At 45.3% G+C, this 21376-nt stretch overlaps 1 protein-coding gene across 1 annotated transcript in view; it reads right to left on the bottom strand.

The window, feature by feature from the left end:
* The window catches only part of SUPT16H (SPT16 homolog, facilitates chromatin remodeling subunit), a 3088153-nt gene that overhangs the window by 737289 nt on the left and 2329488 nt on the right, over positions 1-21376 (bottom strand). The window contains exon 19 of the mRNA XM_044058195.1: positions 14895-15007. Within this exon, the coding sequence (XP_043914130.1) occupies positions 14895-15007 (113 nt within the window). The remainder of the gene's footprint in view (positions 1-14894; positions 15008-21376) is intronic.

Below are 21376 nucleotides of genomic sequence, written 5' to 3'. Positions count from 1 at the left end.
CATCTGTATGAAAGTAGTCCCTATGTCTTTGGAGACACCATTTGGAGAACCTTTACTATTTGGAAATGTAGGATCTCCTTGTGCTGGGTTCCGTAGCCTCCTGCAGGATGGATAGCATGTCCTTAGTGTGCAGTGTCTGAAGGGGACTAAAGGTTAATCACCCAGACGGTTAGGGAAAGAATCTCTAGGTGTGGATGAATGAGAGTTCCCTTCTGCTGTGTAAGCATGTCCAGCCTGAGGGGCAACTTGTGGTGATTACCCTTGGCGAGACATAGAAGGGGGATCCAATACTGCCATGGCCAATAGGCAGTCACCAAGATTTTGGGCATGTCCCTCTTGATTTTCACAAGGACTTTCTGAATGAGAGGGGAAGGGAGGAAAGGCATACAGAAACCGCCCCTTCCATGAGATGGTGAATGTGTCTACTCTCCAAGCTAGTGGGAAGGGGTCCTTGGTACAAATGGTTTTCAATTGTCTGCTCTGGGGGGAGGCAAATTAATCTGTTTGTGGTATGACCCATTGGCAGACTGTGTCTGGAAATACACATCTGTGCAACATCTACTTATGATGCAGAAAAAGATTGTACAGTTGCGTACACTTACCATAAATGTACATGTTCGAGTGTATTCGCGGTTGCAGTCATCACATTTGGGTTATCCTGCCAGGTGTAGCCCTCAGTCTGCCCGAATACCAGAGGCTTGGTATTTCTGCGTCGGTTGCTGTCGCTCCAGGACTGACGTCAAGTTGTTAGTGGTATAAAATCACACAGCTGATGCCATTACATCAGTTTTTCTTGCCCCAACTTTCAGGAGCCCCAAATAGGGAGCTAGGTTATGGTGGAAGACCACCAGCAGAATATAATTACCAAACATTCCCTGTAAGGAGAGAGGAAGGGAGAGAAAGACAAAGGGGATGGAGTGTGGGAAACCAGGACTGCAACACTCAAACATCTACATTTATATTAAGTGTACACAAATGTACTATGTTCTTCTTGTTTCACTGTTGCAGTCATCACACTTGGGTTTGATTCCCAAAGCTGAAGAAAAGGGTGGAGGCAGTCAAGAAGACTGGGGGCTGGCTAGGATGCCCTGCAAGACTGCGGTGGTAAAGCCTGCCCTGGATTTGGAGAAGATAGGCAGGTGGTAATGCTTGGTGAAGGTATGAACAGAAGTCCATTTTGCAGCCTCCAGGAGGTCTCTAGTGGGATCGCCTCCGAGAAAAGCTGCAGAGGTGGAGGTTGCCTTGGTGGAATGCGTCCTGACCCTCTTTGGGGGCAGTTTCCCACACTGTTTGTAGCAGAAATGGATGCAGTGTCCTATCCATTTGGAGGCTGACTGTTTGGATATGGCCTTGCCCTCTGCCCTGCTGCGAAGCAGACTAGCAATTGGTCAGTTTTTCTAAAAGATTTAATCCTATCCAGACAGAATATGAGCTGTCTGTGCAAATCTATAGAGTGCAGAATCCTTTTCTCCTTGTTTTGTGAGTTAGGGAAAAAGATGGGCAAATGAATGGATTAGTTAAGAGCCACACTGGACAATACTTTAGACATGAAGGATGGGTTAGTCTGAGGGAGACTCAGTCAGCATGGAAAATGATGAGCTCTACAGTCATGAGTGCTTGTAGCTCTGAAACTCTTCTAGCTGAATTGATTTCCAAAAGCAAGGCTGTTTTCCAAGAGAGGAATTTTAACTCTGCTGAAGCTACAGGCTCAAAGGCGGTAGGGTGAGCTTTCCCAACACAGAGTTAAGGTCCCAAGCTGTGGTAGGAGCTCTTCTGGCTGACCTTAAGCTGTCAGCCCCTCTTAGGGGCTGTTTGATGAGAGGGTGTGAGAAGAGAGGTGGCTCTGTGCTGTAATAAGCAGAGATGGCAGAGGAATACATTTTAATAGAAGAGAAGGATAGACCCCTGTGTAGTAGGTCTGCTAGGTAATCCAGGATGAGAGGAAGGGAGGGCTGTGCTGTTTTGGCTCCCTTAGCCTGGATCAAGGTGCAAAACCTTTTCCACTTGCCAGAGGATTTTCTAGTGCTGGGGCTTCTGGCCTCATGCATAACATCCAGGACTTGTTTGCTTAGGCTGGCAGCTGGAAGAAAGGTCCAAGAATAAGGAAGGCTGCCAGGTTCAGGGTCTGCAATTGTGGATGTATGAATTCTCCATTCATTCTTCTGGGATAGGAGTGTTGGGATCTGAAGTAGGTGGCAGGCTGCGCAGCAGTGAGTACCAGTGTTGGCATGGCCAGACACGGGCAATCAAGATTGCCCTTGGTTTTTATTTCCTTATTTTGAGCAGTACCCTTGAAATGAGTGGTAGAGGGGGAATTGCACAGATTGAGAGGTTTACCCATTGGAAGGATAGAGCATCCACTTTCCAGGCCTTGTTGTGATGTTCCTTGGTGCAGAATTTGCTGAGCTGATTGGAGTGGGAAGCAAAGAGATCCACCACTGGGGTGCCCCATTTCTGGATTACAAGGTTGAGGGTTCTGTGGTAGCAGGTTTCTGCTTAAGTTGTCTACCAGAGAGTTTAGGGAGCCTGACAGGAATTGTGCTAGCAGGTGTATTTGCATGGCTGAGGCCTTGTGCCTAAGGGTCATATCGAGCCTGCACAGAGGATAAGAGCGAGTCCCTCCTTGCTTGTTGATATATCACATCACTGTGGTGTTGTCTGTTTTGATCACTAGAGGCTCTGGGGAGAGTAGGGGTCTGAAAGCTGTCGGGATGCACTGAACAACTAGCATCTCATTTTGGTTGATGTGCAGATGTATTTAATTTCAGCTCCAATGGCCCTGAATGCACCTGCCGTCCAGGTCTGCACCCCAGGCATAGTCTGAAGCATCTGTGGTGAGGGTCTGGGTGGCGTGGGGTTGTGAGAAGTGAAGTCCCTTGTTGTGGTTGCATGCTGCTGCCCACCAAAGAAAAACCTTCCTAAAGACAGGGCATCTTAAGTATGATCGTTTCCAGGTTTTGAGAGTGTTGACACCAAAGGCTTTTTAGGAACCATTGTAGTTTCCTCATATGCAGTCTGGCATATGGAATGAGTAGAATGCAGGAGGCCATGAACCCTAGGGCTTGCTGGATTTTCCTTGCGGATAACCGGGTTCCAGTGGTTAGTTGAGAGAAGTAGGCTGTCAGGTAGGCTTATTTTTCTTGAGTAAGGAATGCCATCTGGGATGCTGTGCCCAGGTTTGCTCCCAGGAATAGAATTTTTTGTGTGTGGACTAGTTTTGATTTCTTTTCATTGACAGTATACCCCAGGGAGGTCAGTATGTCTTTTACAAAGGTCAGGTGGCTTAATTTTCCTGACTGCCTGAATCCGGCAATCGTCTAAGTAGGGGTAAATTTGATTATTTCTTTGTCTGCAAAAAGCAATGGCTGGAGCCAGGCATTTTGTGAAAACTCTGGGAGCAGTGGATAAGCCAAAGTTAAACACAGAAAATTGCAAGTGCATACATCCTGCCCTGAAACAGACATTTCCTGCAAGATTCCCCGATTGGGATGTGCAGGTAGGCCTTTTTTAGGTCTAGGGTGGCTAACCAAGCATCCTTGGAAAGCATAGGAAGAAGCTGCTGGAGGGTGAGCATTTTGAATTTTTGTATCAGAAAGGTGTTTAAAATGGATAGATTGAGGGCTGCTTCCCCTGGGTCTTGGCTGAGCTGGCCTGGAGGGGGGCCAGAAAGGACCAGTGCTTGGAGGGGCAATGCCTATGGTACCTCGGAGGCTGGACCTGTAAAAAGTCTGTCTGCATAGATTTAGTTTTTTCTTCCATCCTTTTTAAAACCTCTTCTCCCTTGGTGCCAAACAAATTGCCTTTGTTCAATGGTGCATCCAATATTTTTGATTTGACATGGTCTGGCAAGGTCTGTCCCTTAAGCCAAGCATGCCTTCTAAGGACAGAACCAGGGACTACTGCCCTGCAAAATACTTCTAGGGCATCAAAGCCACATTGCAAGGTGTGTTTAGTACCTTGGCTTGTAGAAGGTTTTGTAATTCTTTATTTTCTGCACAAGCAGGAAAGGAAAATATTTTTTGTTTGAGGAGTTTCATGGTATGCTGCTATTTCAGCATGTGGAACTGACAATTTAGTGCTCTAATAGCAAGAGTTGCAGAGGTGTACACTTTTTTACCCCATCTGTCTAAAGCTAAGGAATCCCTGTCTGAGGGGGTGGGATTTTTAGATGAGGTTGCTTTAATTCCTTTAGGTCCTTGGGAGATGGCCTCTGAGTCAGCAGTAGGATTTTTGAAAAGGAGTCAGGGATTCTGTAGTACCAGTCAGGTTTCCTGGGAGCAGGAGGAAGGGTGTCAGGAGTCAAACTGGAATTCATAAAATCATCCACAACATCCAGGACAGGAGGAATGGCTAAAGGTCTGTGCTGCGGTAAAGCTAAGAATTTCGAGTCTTTTTTTTTTTTTTTTTTTTTTTTTAAACAGAGGATAGTCCTGACATTCCCTTTGAAAATGCTCCCTTAAAGTATGCAGGATTTCACCAAATGAAAAATCTTCGGGAGGAGAGGCAGAAGGAATGGATTCCCTTTGCATCAGAATCCTCATAAGCAGTGAGGGGTTGCATGTCTTCCCTATTCAGAAACCTCAGAGTCATTGGACTCCTGTTCAGGTAAAACTACTGGGGACAAGTCTCTATTTTGGAAAGGGTAGCCTGGCTTCCCCTAATAAGCATAAGGTCTTCTGCCATTTTAAGCATTTGAGATTGAGGCATGGAAGCAGGTGCATGAGCTTGGGTCATCGTTTTTTTAGGCATAGTTCATACCCTGGACCTTAGAAACTCAGTAGTTTTAGAAAGAAGTGAAGATGTGAAAGTCGTCGTTGGTTTGTGTAGTGCGAAGAACTTCCTCAGAAGCCGGTGCCTGCTCAGCAGTTCTGGACTCATCCAAGGTAGACACATCCGCAGAATCATTACAGTTTTGGACCTGTGCAGTCCGTCTTTATCCTTGAGCCTTTTTTGGAAGATTGGTAGTCGGATAGCTTACCGAAGCCATATTGGAATAAGACTGAGAGCGAAAACATTTAGCTACAGTAAGGGCCTGACGACGTATAGTTCTGGCGTTGAACAAAGCACAAAAGCGACAACAAGGGACATCGTGGTCTGGGTCTTAACAGGTGACAGTAAGAATGGAAGTCTCGGTGTGGTATTTGCTTTCCACAAGCAAGACAACTGTTAACTTTTTCTGAAATTGGTTAGAGCAAGAAAAAAGGATCTCCAACAGGGTACTTAGCTTTAGAAAACTTGCACTTCAATTCGGAAACGAAAACGCAGGTAGCGGCCGAACGGCACTCGTGCGAACTGCTTCTGTTCAGGCTCCTCGGCAAGAAAGACTGATGTAATACCGTTGGATGCCTGATTTTATACCACTGACAACCTGACGTCAGTCCTGGAGCGACAACGACCGATGCAGAAAATACTAAGCCTCTGGTATTCAGGCCAACTGAGGGCTACCCCTGGTAGGATATCCCAAGTGTGATAAAAGTACAGTTGTGAACATTTACCATAAATGTAGATGTTAGAGTGTTTTCACTGGTTCAGTCATCACATTTGGGTTATCTGCTTGCAGAAGCCCTCAGTCGGCCTGATAAACAAAGTCTTGAGTCCTGCGTCGGTTGCTGTCCCTTCTTCCGTGACGTCAGGGGTATAAAAATGCAGCGGACGACATTACATCAGTTTTTCTTGCCCCAGATGTCAGGTGCCCCCCTAATGGGAAGCAATTAAATCTATAAATATACAATGTTACACCTCCTACAAAAAAGCAAATACACCAAAAAGCTTTTGAGCATAGTAAAGGAGCGTAGACGTATAGCCAAAAGTAGTAAGGGGGCTGGAGGAAGGGTAACCAGGACTGTAACAGTGAATACACTCGAACATCTACATTTATGGTAAGTGTACACAACTCTACAATGTTCTTCATGTTTCACTGTTGGTCATCACACTTGGGTAGATTCCCAAAGCTAAGGATGGGAGGAGGAATTTAGATAGCATTAGGACCAGCTATAAGGCGCTGCAAAACACTGCAGTGGCAAAGCCAGCTCTGGATTTAGAGAAAATTGGCAGATGGTAATGCTTGGCAGATGGTAATGCTTGGTGAAAGTATGTACAGAACTCCAGGTAGCAGCTTCTAGGATGTCCCTGGTAGGGACGCCTCTGAGAAAGGCTGTAGAGGTAGATGCAGCCCTGGTTGAGTGGGGTTGATCCCGTGGGATAGGTTTTCCATGGTGCTTGTAGCAGAAATGAATGCAATGGCCTATCCATTTGGAAATGGTTGGCTCTGAAATAGCCTTCCCCTCTGTCCCTGCAGCAAATGCCACCAGCAGTTGTTCCGATTTCCTTTGAGGTTTAGTCCTGTCCAAGTAGAATCCAAGTTGTTTAGTGCAGTATCCGTCCCCCTTTGTTCTGCAGATTAGGAAAGGAGGTTGACAAATTAATGGACTGATTAAGGGCCACACTGGATACCACCTTGGGCATGAATGAGGGATTGGACCTGAGGGAAACCCTGTCCGCATGAGATGATGAAAGGCTCCACTGCCATAAAGGCCTGTAATTCAGATACCCTTCTTGCTGAAGTGATTGCTAAAAGGAAAGCTGTTTTCCAAGAAAGGAATTTTAAGTCTGCAGTAGCAGCTGGCTCAAAAAGGAGGAAGAGTGAGTTTCTCTAATACCAAGTTAAAGTCCCAGCTGGGGATGGAGCTCTCCTGGGTGGTGATAAATTTTTGGCTCTTCTGTAAAACTGCGTGAGCAGTGGATGAGAAAAGAGGAGAGGTTCTGTGTTACAATGAGCTGAAATAGGCGGGAAATTTGATTGAGAACGACAGGCCCTTGTGAAGCATCTCTGTTAAGAATTGTAAAATCAGAGGTAAACTGGACGCTGTTGTGCTCATCCCTTCAGACAGGCACAGAATCTTTTTCATTTTTCAGCATAAGATTTTCTTGTACTAGGCCTCCTTGCCTCTAAAATGATATCCATCACTGGTTTACTGAGAGATGCTAAAGGAGAGATTAGGTAATTAGCCAGACTGCTAAATTCAGTGTTTGAAGCTGAGGGTGCAGAATCTGGTTCTCTTGCTGAGACAATAGGGTAGGAGTCTGAGGAAGGTGCCATTGGGCCAACAGTGACGCACTGTGCAAGAGGGGGTACCAGTGTTGGTGTGGCCAGCCTGGTGCAATCAAAATCGTCCTTGGTTTGTCTTGTTTGATCTTTAGTAGTACTTTGGAGAGCAGAAGCAGAGGAGGAAAGGCATAAACCGATAGGTTTTTCCAGATGAAGGATAGGGCATCCACTTTCCAAGCCTGTTTGTGTGAGTCCTTGTGCAAAATTTGTCCAATTGACAGTTCTTGGGGCGGGGGGGGGGGCAAACAGCTCTATATCTGGGCTCCCCCATTTGCTTGTCAACAAGTTGAAAATCCTTGGTTCCAGTTTCCACTCGTGTGGGTCCATGAGGTTTCTTAGTTAGTCTGCCAGTGTATTTAGTTTTCCTGGCAGGAATTGAGCTTGTACATGCACTTGGTAAGCTCAGGGTTGTGTTTCACAACGCCATGGCTAGTCTGCAGAGGGGCTAAGAATGTGTACCCCCCTGCTTATGTACCATATAACACTGGTGTTGTCAGTCTTTACCATTAATTGTCCTGGAAGAATGTGGCCCTTGAAGGCTGTCAGAGCATTCTGTAGAGCTAACATTTCTTTTTTATTGATATGCAGGTGCATTTGACTTGGGTTCCATTTGCCCTATAGGTTCATAGGTAGGTACTAGGCTATCTGCCCGAGGGCATTTTTAAGCCAGCCAGAATGTGTCGGCTTTCGCCGTCCCATTGATTAACTGAGCCTCTGTCAAGCAGAGCCAATGAAGTGATCCCAGGGGGTGTATTTTCTGTTACCCATCCACTTATCAAGGCTTCTCTTCAAGAGTGTTAGTGAGGGGCTCTGCCTAATGTAGTTAGGGAATTTTGTTTCAAAGCATGGGGAGTCTCTGACAGGAATCTATCCCTCCAGCATGTTCTATATTGCTGTGGCGAGGTTTAGTTCACTAGAGCGCATGGCTCCCAGTGACTTGTATTACTTAAGGTGAAGCATGTCCAATTCTGAGTTAGTCATGGCTTTGTAAGTCAGGCAGAGATCACATCGAAGTAAGCATATGCCACTGAGTACAGCAGGAGTTTTTTTCAGTCTGGCTGCATAGGGCATATGTTTGAAGCCAGTAATCCTCTTGGTGAGGTGCTTTTGTGGGTTTTCCAGCTGTTGGAAGTGTCTTGTGAGGTAAATCCCAAACGGGGCATTGTACTCTTATGATGGGTCTGATGAGTGACGAGTAGAGGGGCACTATTAACCTCTATTTCTAGATGCGAACCCCTTAGTAATTAGATGGGCCACATAGAATTTCCTAACTACTTTGGCAATAAGATTGTCAAAGGAGAGATTACCATCTACCTGGGTCCCCAGATCTCTTATTACCTCTTCGGTATTAAGGGGGCTGCCGCCTATGTGGTAATTTGTGGGTGTTTTGTTTTTCCCAAACGGGATTTAGCTTGAGGCCAAGACTTTGACACCAGGTGTCTGTCTCAGTAAGGCCTTTTTGAAGGATGTCCGTGTCCGCCTGATAGTCAATTATGGCTCCCAGTTTGCAGTCATCGGCAAACTTGGTTAGCCACAGTCCTCCTGTGTTTGCTTGTACTTCTGAGAAACATATGCCGAACAGTAGGGGTCCCAGAACAGAGCCTTGCAGGACATCACTTGTGACTGGTTTAGAGTCGGACCTGGAGTCCGCTATTCTTACAGTGTAAGTTCTGCCTGTAAGCCAGTTGACAACCCATCTTGTGATATACGGGTTTATGTTCAGGCTGGTGAGTTTTTTTTTATAACACCAGAGTGAGGAATGGTGTCGAACGCCTTAGCGAGATCAAGGTAGGCTGTGTGAACCACCTATCCCTCGTCTATGGCCTTGGTGACTGTCTCGAAGTCGTCAACCAGGTTTAGTAGGCATGATCTGCCTTTAACAAAGCCAAACTGGGTCGGGTCAAGTGTTTGGAGGTTCCCAATATCTTTGTTAATGAGTTCCATGATGATGCGCTCCATGGCCTTGCAGACCAGGCTAGTCAGGCTTATGGAGCAATAGTTACCAGGGTCAGTTGTGGCCCCTACTTTGTGGAGTGGAATAACCATTGCTGTGCGCCATTCTATGGGCACGTAGCCTGCGGAGAGGCTGAGGTTGAACAGCGTGTTTAGGAGGGGGGTTAGTTTGTTCTGTAGTTCGTGCAAGACACAGCCTGGGACACCATCTGGCCCCATTGATGCTGTGTTTTTGGCTTTTGAAAGGGCTGTTTTCACCTGTGCTTTGGTGATTTCCAGGACACTATCTTTTGAATCTTTTATGAGGGACCTTCGTTTCTTACTGATCAGGGATGTCTTTCCTTCCTGGGATATGCTTTTTTTCTGAACTAGTTTCCTCCTTCTGTTGTATAACCTGTTTATGGCAGGGGTCCACCAGACTGGTTTCCTTCTCTTAGGGGAGTGAGTCTTGGCCTTGCTAGAAATGGCACGATCCATGCATCCTTGTTGGTGCTCACAGAGTGCAATTGTAAAGGATTCTGCATCTTGGGCAGTGTTATCCTTTAGCGTGGGGGCTGTGAAACTTACCCCCTCTGACTTAAGTAAGGTGAAGTTAGCTTTAGAAAAGTTTTTCATTGTGTTTCCTTGGTTGGGGGTGGTGGTGGCGTGTGGACATCCAGGCTGATTAGTTTATGGTCTGATCTAACCAGTGAGGGCAGGATGCTACTCAGGGTCAGGGTCATACCCATCTGGGCTACATGATCAAAGAGCTCTTCCATGTCTCTTTTCATGTAGTCCAGGGAGGTACATTTCAGGTCATTCACACCAACATGAACAATGAGAGTCATATTTGTACTTCTTCTGGAGTGACTGGAGTGCTTGTGTTATGTGGCGGACTCTGGCTCCAGCTAACAGTAACCTTCTCCTAGTCCAGCCTAGTGAGTGGTGTGTCAGTCTGCCTGACTATTGAGTCGCCTATTACTAATGTGTTAGGTAAGTTATTTCCAGCCGTGGTTGCTTCCTCAGACCAAAGATTACAAAAAAAAAAAAAAAGTTTTTTTGTAATCTTTGGTCTGAGGAAGCAACCAGGGCTGGATGCGAAAGCGCTTACCTACAATAAAGAACATTGGATTTATACTGGATTTTACAATGTTTTTTTTTCCTTCAGTGGGGTTTTAGCAGTATTAGGAGTTTACGTTTTTTCTGGACATGATCTGGCAAGGATTGCTCCATAAGCCAAGCATGTCTTCTAAGTACAGACCCAGTTACAGCAGCCCTGCAAGATGCCTCTAGTGAATCAAAACCACATTACAAAGTATGTTTTCCAACATGTTCAGCTGAATGCAGTAAATCCTGAAAATCCTTATTTTTAGCACAATCAGGAATCATCATTTTCTGTTTAAGCAATCCAATAATATGCTGCTGATACTTCAACATATGAAATTGACAGTTTAAGGCCCTAATGGCCAAAGCTGCAGAAGTGTATACCTTCTTACCCCATCTATCCAGCGCCCTGGAGTCTCTGTCAGAGGGAGTAGGATTTTTGGCAGTAGTAGGAGTGGTAGTGAGGGCTCTTCTGACACAGGTAATTCCTGCAAAATTTTGGTACTGGGGAGACAAGCAGGTGTTTGACATCCTGGAGTTCCTTGCTCTTCTCTTGAAAGATCTTAACACGTCTGCAGACCGTTTCCCTAACGGAATGTTATGGTCTAGCGGAGCATCCAGAATTTTGGATTTAAAGCCTACAGGCAGTGGCTGGAGCCTAAGCCATGATGATCCGTGAAGCACAGATGCACCAGATGTAGCAGAGGCCCCTACTACATCATAAGTGCGTCTAATAGAGTGCCTATCAACCTGAGATGGCAGGGACAGTTTGGGTGCTATTTATGGCCCCTGCTGCATCACAACTGCATCTAATACAGTACCTATCAACCTGAGATGGCAGGGACAGTTTGGATGCTATTAAAGGTCCCTACTGCATCTAATAGAGCGCCTATCAACCTAAGATGGCAGGGACAGTTTGGGTGCTATTAAAGGCCCCTGCTGCATCATAACTGCATCTAATAGAGCGCCTATCAACCCGAGATGGCAGGGACAGTTTGGATGCTATTAAAGGCCCCTGCTGCATCATAACTGCATCTAATAGAGCGCCTATCAACCTGAGATGGCAGGGACAGTTTGGGTGCTATTAAAGGCCCCTGCTGCATCACAACTGCATCTAATAGAGCGCCTATCAACCTGAGATGGCAGGGACAGTTTGGGTGCTATTTATGTCTTACTAGGAGAATCAGGCAAGGTGACAGTAGGGTTGTAGCTTGGGATACCAAATCGAGGGCATATTTAAACATATGGGTTTGGTAATGAATAGTCCGAAAAGCGAGGGTGGAAGAAGTGTACATACTCTTGCCCAGCCTGTCCATAACCTTGCTGTCCTTGTCCGAGGTTAAGAGTGATGAGGAAGGTGTAAGCCTTCACTCTTTGCCTGGGGCTATCACTGCTGGGTCTGCCAAGGGGGCCTTCAGTAGAAAGTTTTGGTCATCAGAAACCTTTTAGACGCAACCATATCTCCTGGGAGCAGGTGGTTGAAAACCAGCGTTTTTGGAGACTGATGAAAATGCATTTAAGTACGCAGGAATCACTGGTGGGATGGCTGATGTAGAGGGTGATTCAACCTGCAGCAACTCAAAAAGCCTTTTTTGAGTTTGAGTCACCAGGGTAGTATCCCATTTAAAATGCTCCCTCAATTTTGTTATACCCTCTCCAAATGTAATGTCCTCTGGAGGGGAGTCTCCCTCTATGTTCCTCATCAGGTGACTAGTATTCCAAGGAGGAGGCTATCTGGGATGAGAATGTGAGACTCAGAGGAAGAGAATAAGGCTTCTGCTTCTTCCTGAGTAAAGGAAGGATAGAAGTAGCTGAGACAGGTATTGGAATAAGTACAGGTATAGTGGGAACAGAGGAGGCTGAGGGCCTGCATCAAGGTCTGTGTATGAAGGACTGCCAGGTCTGGTTGCCTCTCTGAAGAAGCAGACAAATATCTTGTCTTCTGTCTCATTTTTCAGGGGAGTTGTCTTTGGAGAAGGTGTGAGCTTAGCTTCAGGGGTCTGCCCTATGCTGGAAGGATCAGAGTCCTGGGTCAAAGATAGTCGTCCAGTGGAGTCTGGTTCCTTCCGGACTTCAGTAATAACAGACATCGGAATATCCTCTGCGGATGTGCCAGCAGGTACTTCAAAAGCAGCTTCCTCGAAGAGAGGCACCGAAGTAGACTGCTCTAGCAGACGTTCCTCAACCCCTACATCGGTGGCTGTCCTAAGGGAGGGGCAGTAGTGGTAGGTGTAGAAACTTTGGCCTTTTTTCCTGGCAGTTTCACCTGGGAGGCCAACTCCAGGTCCATCCTTACTGCTAGCGTTTTTTAATTACTGATTTTCCCAAATACAGATTGAGACAGACAGTTTGGGGACAAAAGACTGGCAAATGGCGCAGAAGATATGATAGTGTTCCCGGCCTAAACAGAATACGCAACGGTCATGAGTGTCTTTATGTGGGACTTGACGTCCACATTTGCATTTACCTTTCTTTGCGGACATTGGCTAAGAGCAGACTAACAAAACAAGCTCAATCAAAAATACTAAAGAATTCCCCAATGGAGTACCTAGCTTTAGACGTTTTGAAGGAAAGAAGTGAAGCATTCGATCTGATGTTCAACTGCGGCAGAAAAGTTCTGAGGTCTGTGCATGCAGACATCACATTTAAGGCCCCTGGTTTATGGCCCTGGATGATATCCCACACACTAGCAGCAACCAGGCTTAAACTTTTGTACAGGAGCCAACGTTCGGGTCACCTGAGGCGAAGGATCTTTCAGTAAGAATACTGCAACATGAAAATAGAAGAATATCTGCAGCTATTACTTTACCAAGTGGAATTAAAGGACATATTCAACAGTGATACTCCCAAGGTGCCAACGGCCTTCAGGCATACTCCCAAGGCACCAATGGCCTTCAGGCATACTCTCAAGGCACTGATGGCCTTGGCTGGTAGGTTAAGACAAAAGAAAGTGGAAAGGGTTTGTCCCAGCCTAGAGTCTGTAGAAATGGGGACACAAATACCAGACATCAAATTCTGGAGGAATTTGACCAATATTAGAAAAAACTATATGCTAGTGAATATGTAAGGCCAGGGCCAAGTGACAGAGAGGGACAACTTCTTTCTGAATCTTTATATACAGTGCTAGAGAACAAGCTAACTGAGAAAATGGTAGCGCAGATCTCCCATTAACAGGGTAGTAGGCAAACCGCTAAAATGGACAGTAATAAAACACCAGGTGGGATGGAGTGTCTACAAGGTTGTGGAAACTAGCAGGGGAAAAGTTAATTTATATTTGTACAAAACTAATGAACAAAATTTTGACAAAAAGATTTGTCAATCGTGCAGAGAGGGGATGATGCTAACTATTGCTAAAGATGGCAGGAATCCCCCAATACCCAGATTGCTCTAGACAAATTATGCTGTAAATCACAATTATAAAGTATTATGGGAATTCTGGCAGCCAGGTTGATGGGGTGGTTATGTATATAATATATTTTTTGGGAGTGTGTTTATCTTGATGGCACTTGGTCACTTTAAAAAACATGGGTATTTAAATATTAACTGATTTACTGAAAGAATTAATGTGACTATTTTGTTACGGATTTGTACTGGTTATACTTTGAAGGCAAAAAAACGAGGTACCAGGATAATAAATCATTGTATCGTTGTGAGGCCTCTTCTGTTTATTTTGGAAGGGTGGTTACCCAGCTAGTCCATGTCAACTACTATGGGTTTGTGGACAGCAGACAAACATCTGAGAATATTCTCAGGGTTTTAATTATACAGGATGCCCAGTCTTTGGGTAGCAAACTAGCACAGGTCTCCTTAGATGCAGAGAAAGCTTTTGACAGGGTGGAGTGGACTGAGTTGTTTCGACTCCAAATGAAAAAGGGAATCCCAGTTGGAATGTTGCCCAATTTACAGTAAAACACATGGTATCCAGGTCCAAGGAAGTCAGTGCTAATTTCACTCATCCCTTATCAAATCCATCAAAGTGTAATGCCCCCTTCAGTGTGTTCCTGACCAGACATGTGCAACAGCTGAACGCCAGCGAAGGTTCCTTATCAGGAGAATTCTGAATATAAACTCATTGTCCTATATAGATCACCTTAAAACGCACTCTCTATACTTTGTTTTACAGGTTACTGAGAGGTGATCTATGCCTAGGATACAAGGCATCCTCGGATCCATTTCTAATGGACCTTCTGCACATTCGCAAAATGATCAGTACTAGATCCAGGATTTAAATTCTGCTTGCAACATAAATAGGAAAGGTTGTTAAGACAGGAGAGTCCCAGTATTTCCCCATGCTCTAGAATAGGCTCCCCATCCATGGGAAGAACATTCCATCCCTATCTCCGTTTTGGTGGAACCTTGGCCAATGGATGGGAAATAGGAAATTCACTGCATGTCTGGCCCTTGGGTCTGTGACAGAAACATACCTCCCTCTCCATATAACCTTTAGAAACTTCTTAACGCATCACCTCCTAAAACAGCCATGATAATAGGGACACAGTTAGGCTTGGTTAGGTGGCTAGGCTTAAAGGCCCTGGTGGTCATTAGCCTAGTACACAACTAGCGAGTATCTCACAAGCTCAGCAATTATGCATGTTAACATTAACAGCCCTTCAGCCCCATCACACCACAATAAAAAGATCAGAGCAGACTGCTACAAAAACATGTTGGCTCAAAGCAGAAAGTCAAATACATTAAATCTGTGGTCAAGAACAAAAAATAAATAAATAAAAATGCGCAGGATTATTCTTACCCCAATTCTCTAAAAGGTACTTCAAACTCCAGTTCATCCTTTGTTAAGGATTCGACTTTTTCAATGAAATTCTTGAATGCTGTTTTAAGCTTGTGTCTCATTTCTCTTTCCAGCTGTTCATATTAAAAAAAAAAACAAAACGTTAGTGGTTACACATGCCAATGATGTATCGAGTCGAAAAATGTGACTGTTAAAAACACTACAGCAAACAGTTATTTCAGAAATGAAAGTTATGTACTCGCCATAGCACCAATCTTCAAGTCCCACATCTGTCCAATATTATGACTGGTCCCTGCAAGTGACTATCACAGTGGCATCTACAAGTTTCTTAAGCTCAAACCCCTCCCACAATGCACCACACTAATGTCCCCCTCTCCACAGTTTGCTTACAGAAATGAGTGCGACTTAATGAATAGTACTACCCCCCCGAATGCCTCAGGGACAGTTCATTAGGTCTCACCAAAAGTGCTGTGTTGAGGAGGAGGAAAGGAGGTAGAGAGGTGGAAGGGGATGTCGACATGGATGGAAATGGATTAAGAGACGATCCAACATTACAGCAGGCACAGCGCAATTAAATCTTGCGTGATCCAGTCCATCCACTTACATGTTAGCATGCAGCCCCAAACCAATAGTGCTGGGCAACTTCACAACAAAATGCAATGGAGGATGGTGCCTCTAAAGGTCGATCTAGACAGACAGACCACATCTACCTTATAGTATTTTGCAAGTGTGCAATGAAGCCAAACTGACAGTACAGAAATAAACCAAAGAAAAGCTCCTGAAAAAAGGCCAGCGAAGCTGAAACAGCTCTTGTAGAATGTGGTTTTAGTTTACCTGACTAAGGCTTGTAATTAGTGTAATAGCGGAAAGAAATTCATTCAGATTACCAGCTGGACAGACTGACCATGGACATCTTTGGGACTAGACTGGTAGAAGCAAAGGAGAGAAAAATACATTTGTGTATACTTACCATATATGTAGATGTTAGTGTATTCACTGTTGCAGTCATAATCCATTTCTTGCGGTGGAGCCCTTGGCCGTCCTAACTACCAGAGAACTTTTTTCCTCCTCCTGAAGCTGGCAGACTCCTTGACCCATGTAAAGACTTCTGGGTATAGAGAGAGTCAGCCGGCTGCAGAACCTCAGTACGTTCTTGCCCCCAACAGGAGCCCCATAACAGGTCCCCAAGGTCATGGAATTAAGCTCAGAAACAGTTGAGTATGTACAGAAGAGGTTTGAACAACCTAGAGCTAGACAGCAGGAAGCCCACCCTAATCTCATGGGCCAAAAGGGAAAGGCGGGAGGGAAAGGATAATACTGCAACAGGGAATACACTCGAACATCCACATTTACAGTAAACGTACACACAAGGAATACACTTGAATATTCACATTTACAGTAAATGTGCACACAATAGGGAATACACTTGAACATCCACATTTACAGTAAACGTACGCACAAGGAATACACTCGAACATCCACATTTACAATAAACATGCACACCTCTACCATGTTCTTTGTTTCACTGTTGCAGTCAAAACTGATGGGATAACCCCAAAGCCGAAAGGGTGGATGGAAAGGATACTCTGCAAGATGGCAGTGGCAAACCCTGCTCTAGACTTGGAAAAGTTTGGAAGGTGATCATGTTTGGTGAAGCTATGCACAGAGGATCAAGTAGCTGCTTCCAAAATGTCCTTAGTTGTCACCCCTTTAAGACTGCAGATGTAGGAGTAGCCCTAGTAGTGTGTGACCTCACAGAGTCTGGTGACTTCTGACCCCAATGGTTGTAGTAAAACAGACAGTGGGAGATCCATTTGGAGATGGTTTCTTCAGAAACCAGTCTGTCCTCAAAGCTACAGGTAAAGGCCCCAAAAACTGGTCAGACTTCCTGACCACCTTTGTTCGGTCAAAGTGGTAAAGCAGCTGCCTGTGGAGTATAGAGGACTCTTTCCATCTTGCTTTGAGGGTTAGTAAAAAAGGTAGGCAAGTGGATGGTCTGATTTTAGGAGATCTCTGCAACCACTTTAGGCATAAAAGGAGGGTTGGTCCTAAGAGAGACAGAGAGGCCATCAGGGTGGAAAGTGATGAAAGGTTCCACATACAACAGCCTGAAGCTCTGAAACTCTTATAGCTGAAGTAGTGGCTAGCAGGAAGGCTGTCTTCAGGGTTAGGAATCTGATGTCCGCAGAGGTTTCTGCCTCAAAAGATAGGAGGATGAGCATCTCCAAAATTAAATTAAGATCCCGGAAGAACAGGTTTCCTCGGGGGGTGGGGTGGGGGGGGCTTGATGTTGATGATCCCCACACTCAGGAACTCAGGAGGTTGAGCAGACATATAATCAGACACTGAAGATTGAGTTTTAATACAGGAATAAAAAAGTCCTTTGTCAAAAAGTCCTGATAAGTACGAAAGGATCACAGGCACCCGAGCTTGAAGAGGGCTATATCCCTTTTGTCTGCACCATATATAGTGAATCTCTACCATTTGGTGGAGTAAGATTTTCTTGTGCCAAGTCTCCTGGTTTCTTTTAGTGTGTCCAGAACCTGTTTGTTGAAGGCTGCCCCCACCAGAGGGTAAAGGTATCCTGTAAGCTGTTAATTTGAATTTAAGGTTGGTACATATGAGGGTTCCCTTATTCTTTATTAACAGGCCCACTTGATGGGGGAGCAGCCATGGTTCCTTTCTTGCTTAGTTTGAACATTAGAGGATACCAGTGCTACCTAGCCAATCTAGGGCTATTAGAATGACCATGGTCCCCTCTTCCATTATCTACAGCAGTACTTTGGGGAGCAACGGTATTGGGAAGAGGGAACAAACAGGCCTGTTCAAGAGAAGACTGCATCTGTTTTCCAGGCTGACCATGTTTTGGTCCTTAAGAATCTTCCAGGCTGACTATGTTTTGGTCCGTGAGCAAAACTTTTTCAAGTGAGTTTTCTTTGGTGGCTAAAAGGTCTATATCTAGCACACCCCATACTTTGGCTATGCAGACAAAAACTTCCTGAGGAAGTTACTTGTGAGAGTCAGACATGCTCCTGTCTTGGTTATCCGGCAATTGACTGGTTTCTCCTGGTAGGTACTGTGTTACGAGATAAATACCTAAAGAGTTTGCCATTTCCCAAAGGTCCACAGCTAGGCGACAAAGGGGGTAAGAGCAAGTCCCCCCTGCTTATGTACAACATAATCATGGTACTGTCTGCCTTTACTAAGAGTACTCCTGGTTTCCACTGGTCTTTGAAAGGTGATCACTTTATGGACTGCCATAAGTTCTTTTAAAGTTGATGTGTTTGTTCCCGAACAAAGTCCCAACTGCCCAGAGTCTGGAAGGTGTTGCAATGGGCCCCCAGGCTATTTTCGAGGCATCCGTGGACTGAGTTTGGTCCAGAGGGATGAACCTGAATGGAAGGCCAGAGTTAAAGAAGCACGCTCAGGCCCACCAGGCAAACTTCCTTCCTGAGAAAAGGAGAAGCTTCACACTGAAGCAGAGGTATTGATAATGTTGGCACCACACATTTCTTAGTTACCACTGTAACTTCCTCATATGTAGTCTGGCCAAGTGGATCACGAGGATGCAAGAGGCTATGTATCCCAAGGCTCTGAAGAACTCTCTGGCGGTGAGATAATTCCTGAGAAGGAGCTTTTGGAATTACAGAGCTAGAAAGGTAACCTGGTCTGGAGGAAGGAAAGCTTTTTGAAGTGAGGAGTCCAGCAAAGCCCCAGAAACACAAACCTGTTTGTGGGGATGGTATGACATTTCTAGGTACTGACAGAGAACCTTAGTTAATCCAGATCTCTCTGGTGTAAAGCAGATAGTACAGCTGTGTACACTTACCATAAATGTAGATGTTGGAGTGTATTCACTGTTGCAGTTATACATTTGGGTAATCTGCTTGCAGGTTGTCCTCAGTCGGCCTGATTAACAAAGTCTTGGGTCCTGCGTCGGTTGCTGTCCCTTCTTCCATGACGTCAGGTCGACAAGGGTATACAACATGCAGCTGACGTCATTACATCAGTTTTTCTTGCCCCAGATGTCAGATGCCCCCTCCCCCAATGGGGAGCAAATAAACATAAAAAAAAGTACACCTCCTACAAAAGGATAATACACCAAAAAGGCTTTTAAGCATAGTAAAGGAAAGTAGAGGTAGAGCCAGAAGTAGTTAGGGGGCTGGAGGGATGGTAACCAGGACTGCAACAATGAATACACACTAACATTTACATTTATGTTAAGTGTACACAACTGTACTATGTTCTTCGTGTTTCACTGTTGCAGTCATTACATTTGGGTAAATTCCCAAAGCTATGGTTGGGAGGAGGAATTCAGATAGCATTAGGGCCACCTATAAGGCCCTGCAAGACTGCAGTGGCAAAGCCAGCTATGGATTTAGAGAAAATTGGCAAATGATAATGTTTGGTGAAAGTATGTACAGAACTCCAAGTAGCAGCTTCTAGGATGTCCCTGGTAAGAACACCTCTGAGAAAAGCTGCATTAGTAGATGGAGCCCTGGTGGAGTGAGATCTGATCCCCTGGGGGATAGGTTTTCCATGGTGCTTACAGCTGAAATGAATGCAATGGCTTATCCATTTAGAAATGGTTGGTTTTGAAATAGCCTTCCCCTTCTGCCCCTGCAGCAAATGCCATCAGCAGTTGATCCAATTTTCTTCAAGGTTTAGTCTTGTCCAAATAGAATCTAAGTTGTTGGTGCACATCCAAGGAATGCAGAATCCGTTCTCCTTTGTTCTGTGGATTGGGAAAAAAGGCTGGCAAAAGAATGGACTGATTAAGAGCCACACTGGATACCACCTTGGGCATGAAGGATGGATTGGTCCTGAGTGACACCCTGTCCACATGAAAGATGATGAATGGCTCCATTGTCATAAGAGCCTGTAATTCAGAAATCCTTCTAGCTGAAGTGATTGCTAAAAGGAAGGCTGTTTTCCAAGAAATTTTGAGTCTGCAGTAGCAGCTGGCTGGAAAGGAGGTAGACCGAGTTTATCCAATACAAAGTTAAGGTCCCTGGCAGGAGTTGGACCTCTCCTGGGTGGTCTCAAGCTTTTGGCCCCTCTGAGGTACTGCTTAAGCGGTGGATGAGAGAAGAGGGGAGGCTCTGTGTTATAATGAGCTGAAATGGCTGAAGCGTGGAATGTAATGGAAGAAAAGGACAGGCCCTTCTGAAGCATCTCAGTTAAGTATTGCAAAATCTGAGGTAAATTGGGCGCTGCTGTGCTCATCCCTTTAGATTAGTTCCAGGCACAGAATATTTTTCCATTTTTCAGCCTAAGATTTTCTAGTACTAGGTCTCCTTGCCTCTAAGATGACATCCATCACAGGTTTGCTGAGGGATAATAGGGGTGAATTTAAGTGATTAGACAGGCTGCAGGGTTCAATGTCAGAAGCTGAGGGTGCAGAATATGGCTCTCCTGATGAGACACAGCAGGGAAGGAGTCTGAGGCAGTGCCATGGAGGTAACTGCGACACACTGCGCAGGAGGGGGTACCAGTGCTAGCGCGGCCAGTCTGGAGCAATCAAGGTCATCCTTGGTTTGTCCTGATTGACATTTAGTAGAACTTTGGAGAGCAGAGGCAGTGGGGGGAAGGCGTAGACTGATAGGTTTTTCCAGCTGAAGGACAGAGCATCCACTTTCCAGGCTTGTTTGTTGGGAGTCCTTGTGCAAAACTTGTCCAACTGGTAGTTCTGAGGGGGAGGCAAATAGATGTGTGTCTGGGCTCCCTATTCGCTTGTCAACATGTTGAAAATGAGAAGTTATGTACCTACCATAACGTTCCATGTTAGCTGTCTTCTCTCGCCTTCCTTCTCGCTGGATGGGTTCGGAGCCGATCCTCGGCTCCGACTCGGCCTATACTAAAGCTCGAGAGCTAATTTTACCAGCTCGAGGCAACCCTATATCCCATGATGCTAAGCGGTAACTACCCAGATCTCGTTTGGTAGCTGAAAAAAAAATAGCCAATTTAGTCTCCCAACTCAGGAGGAGAAGGAGAAAGGAGAAACTCCCCAAATGTCACTATCTGAAGCAGTAGCTACCCCAGGGCAACCTGTTTGGGCTTAAACTAGTGCAAGGTAAGGCCCCTTAGAATAAGGGGAAATCCTTTCGGTCTGTCCAGGCTAGGGGGATGGTGGGCGGGACGCAAGAAAGAAGGCGAGAGAAGACAACTAACATGGAACGTTATGGTAGGTACATAACTTCTCAATGTTAAGTTGTCAATCTCGCCTTCATTCTTGCAAACTAGGCGCCATAGTAGAAAACACATCTGACACAGATATCCTTCAGAAGGGTCTCACAGAAACGGATAACTGGTGCCAGAGCCATGGCCTAAAGTTAAATGCCAAAAAATGCATAGTCATACCCTTCGGGAAAAACAAGGTTACCCCTAGCTACCAAATAGGTGGCAATCCACTGAGCACAGAAGAAGTTATCAGGGACCTGGGGACCCAGGTTGATAGTAGTCTGTCATTCGACACCCATGTA

Source organism: Protopterus annectens, chromosome 16.part0 (genome assembly GCF_019279795.1).
Source record: "Protopterus annectens isolate FY-2018-M chromosome 16.part0, PAN1.0, whole genome shotgun sequence".
NCBI classification, from domain to species: Eukaryota; Metazoa; Chordata; order Ceratodontiformes; family Protopteridae; genus Protopterus; species Protopterus annectens.
The sequence above is the reverse complement of the archived record's forward strand: the minus strand, read 5'-3'. Positions and strand labels throughout refer to the sequence as shown.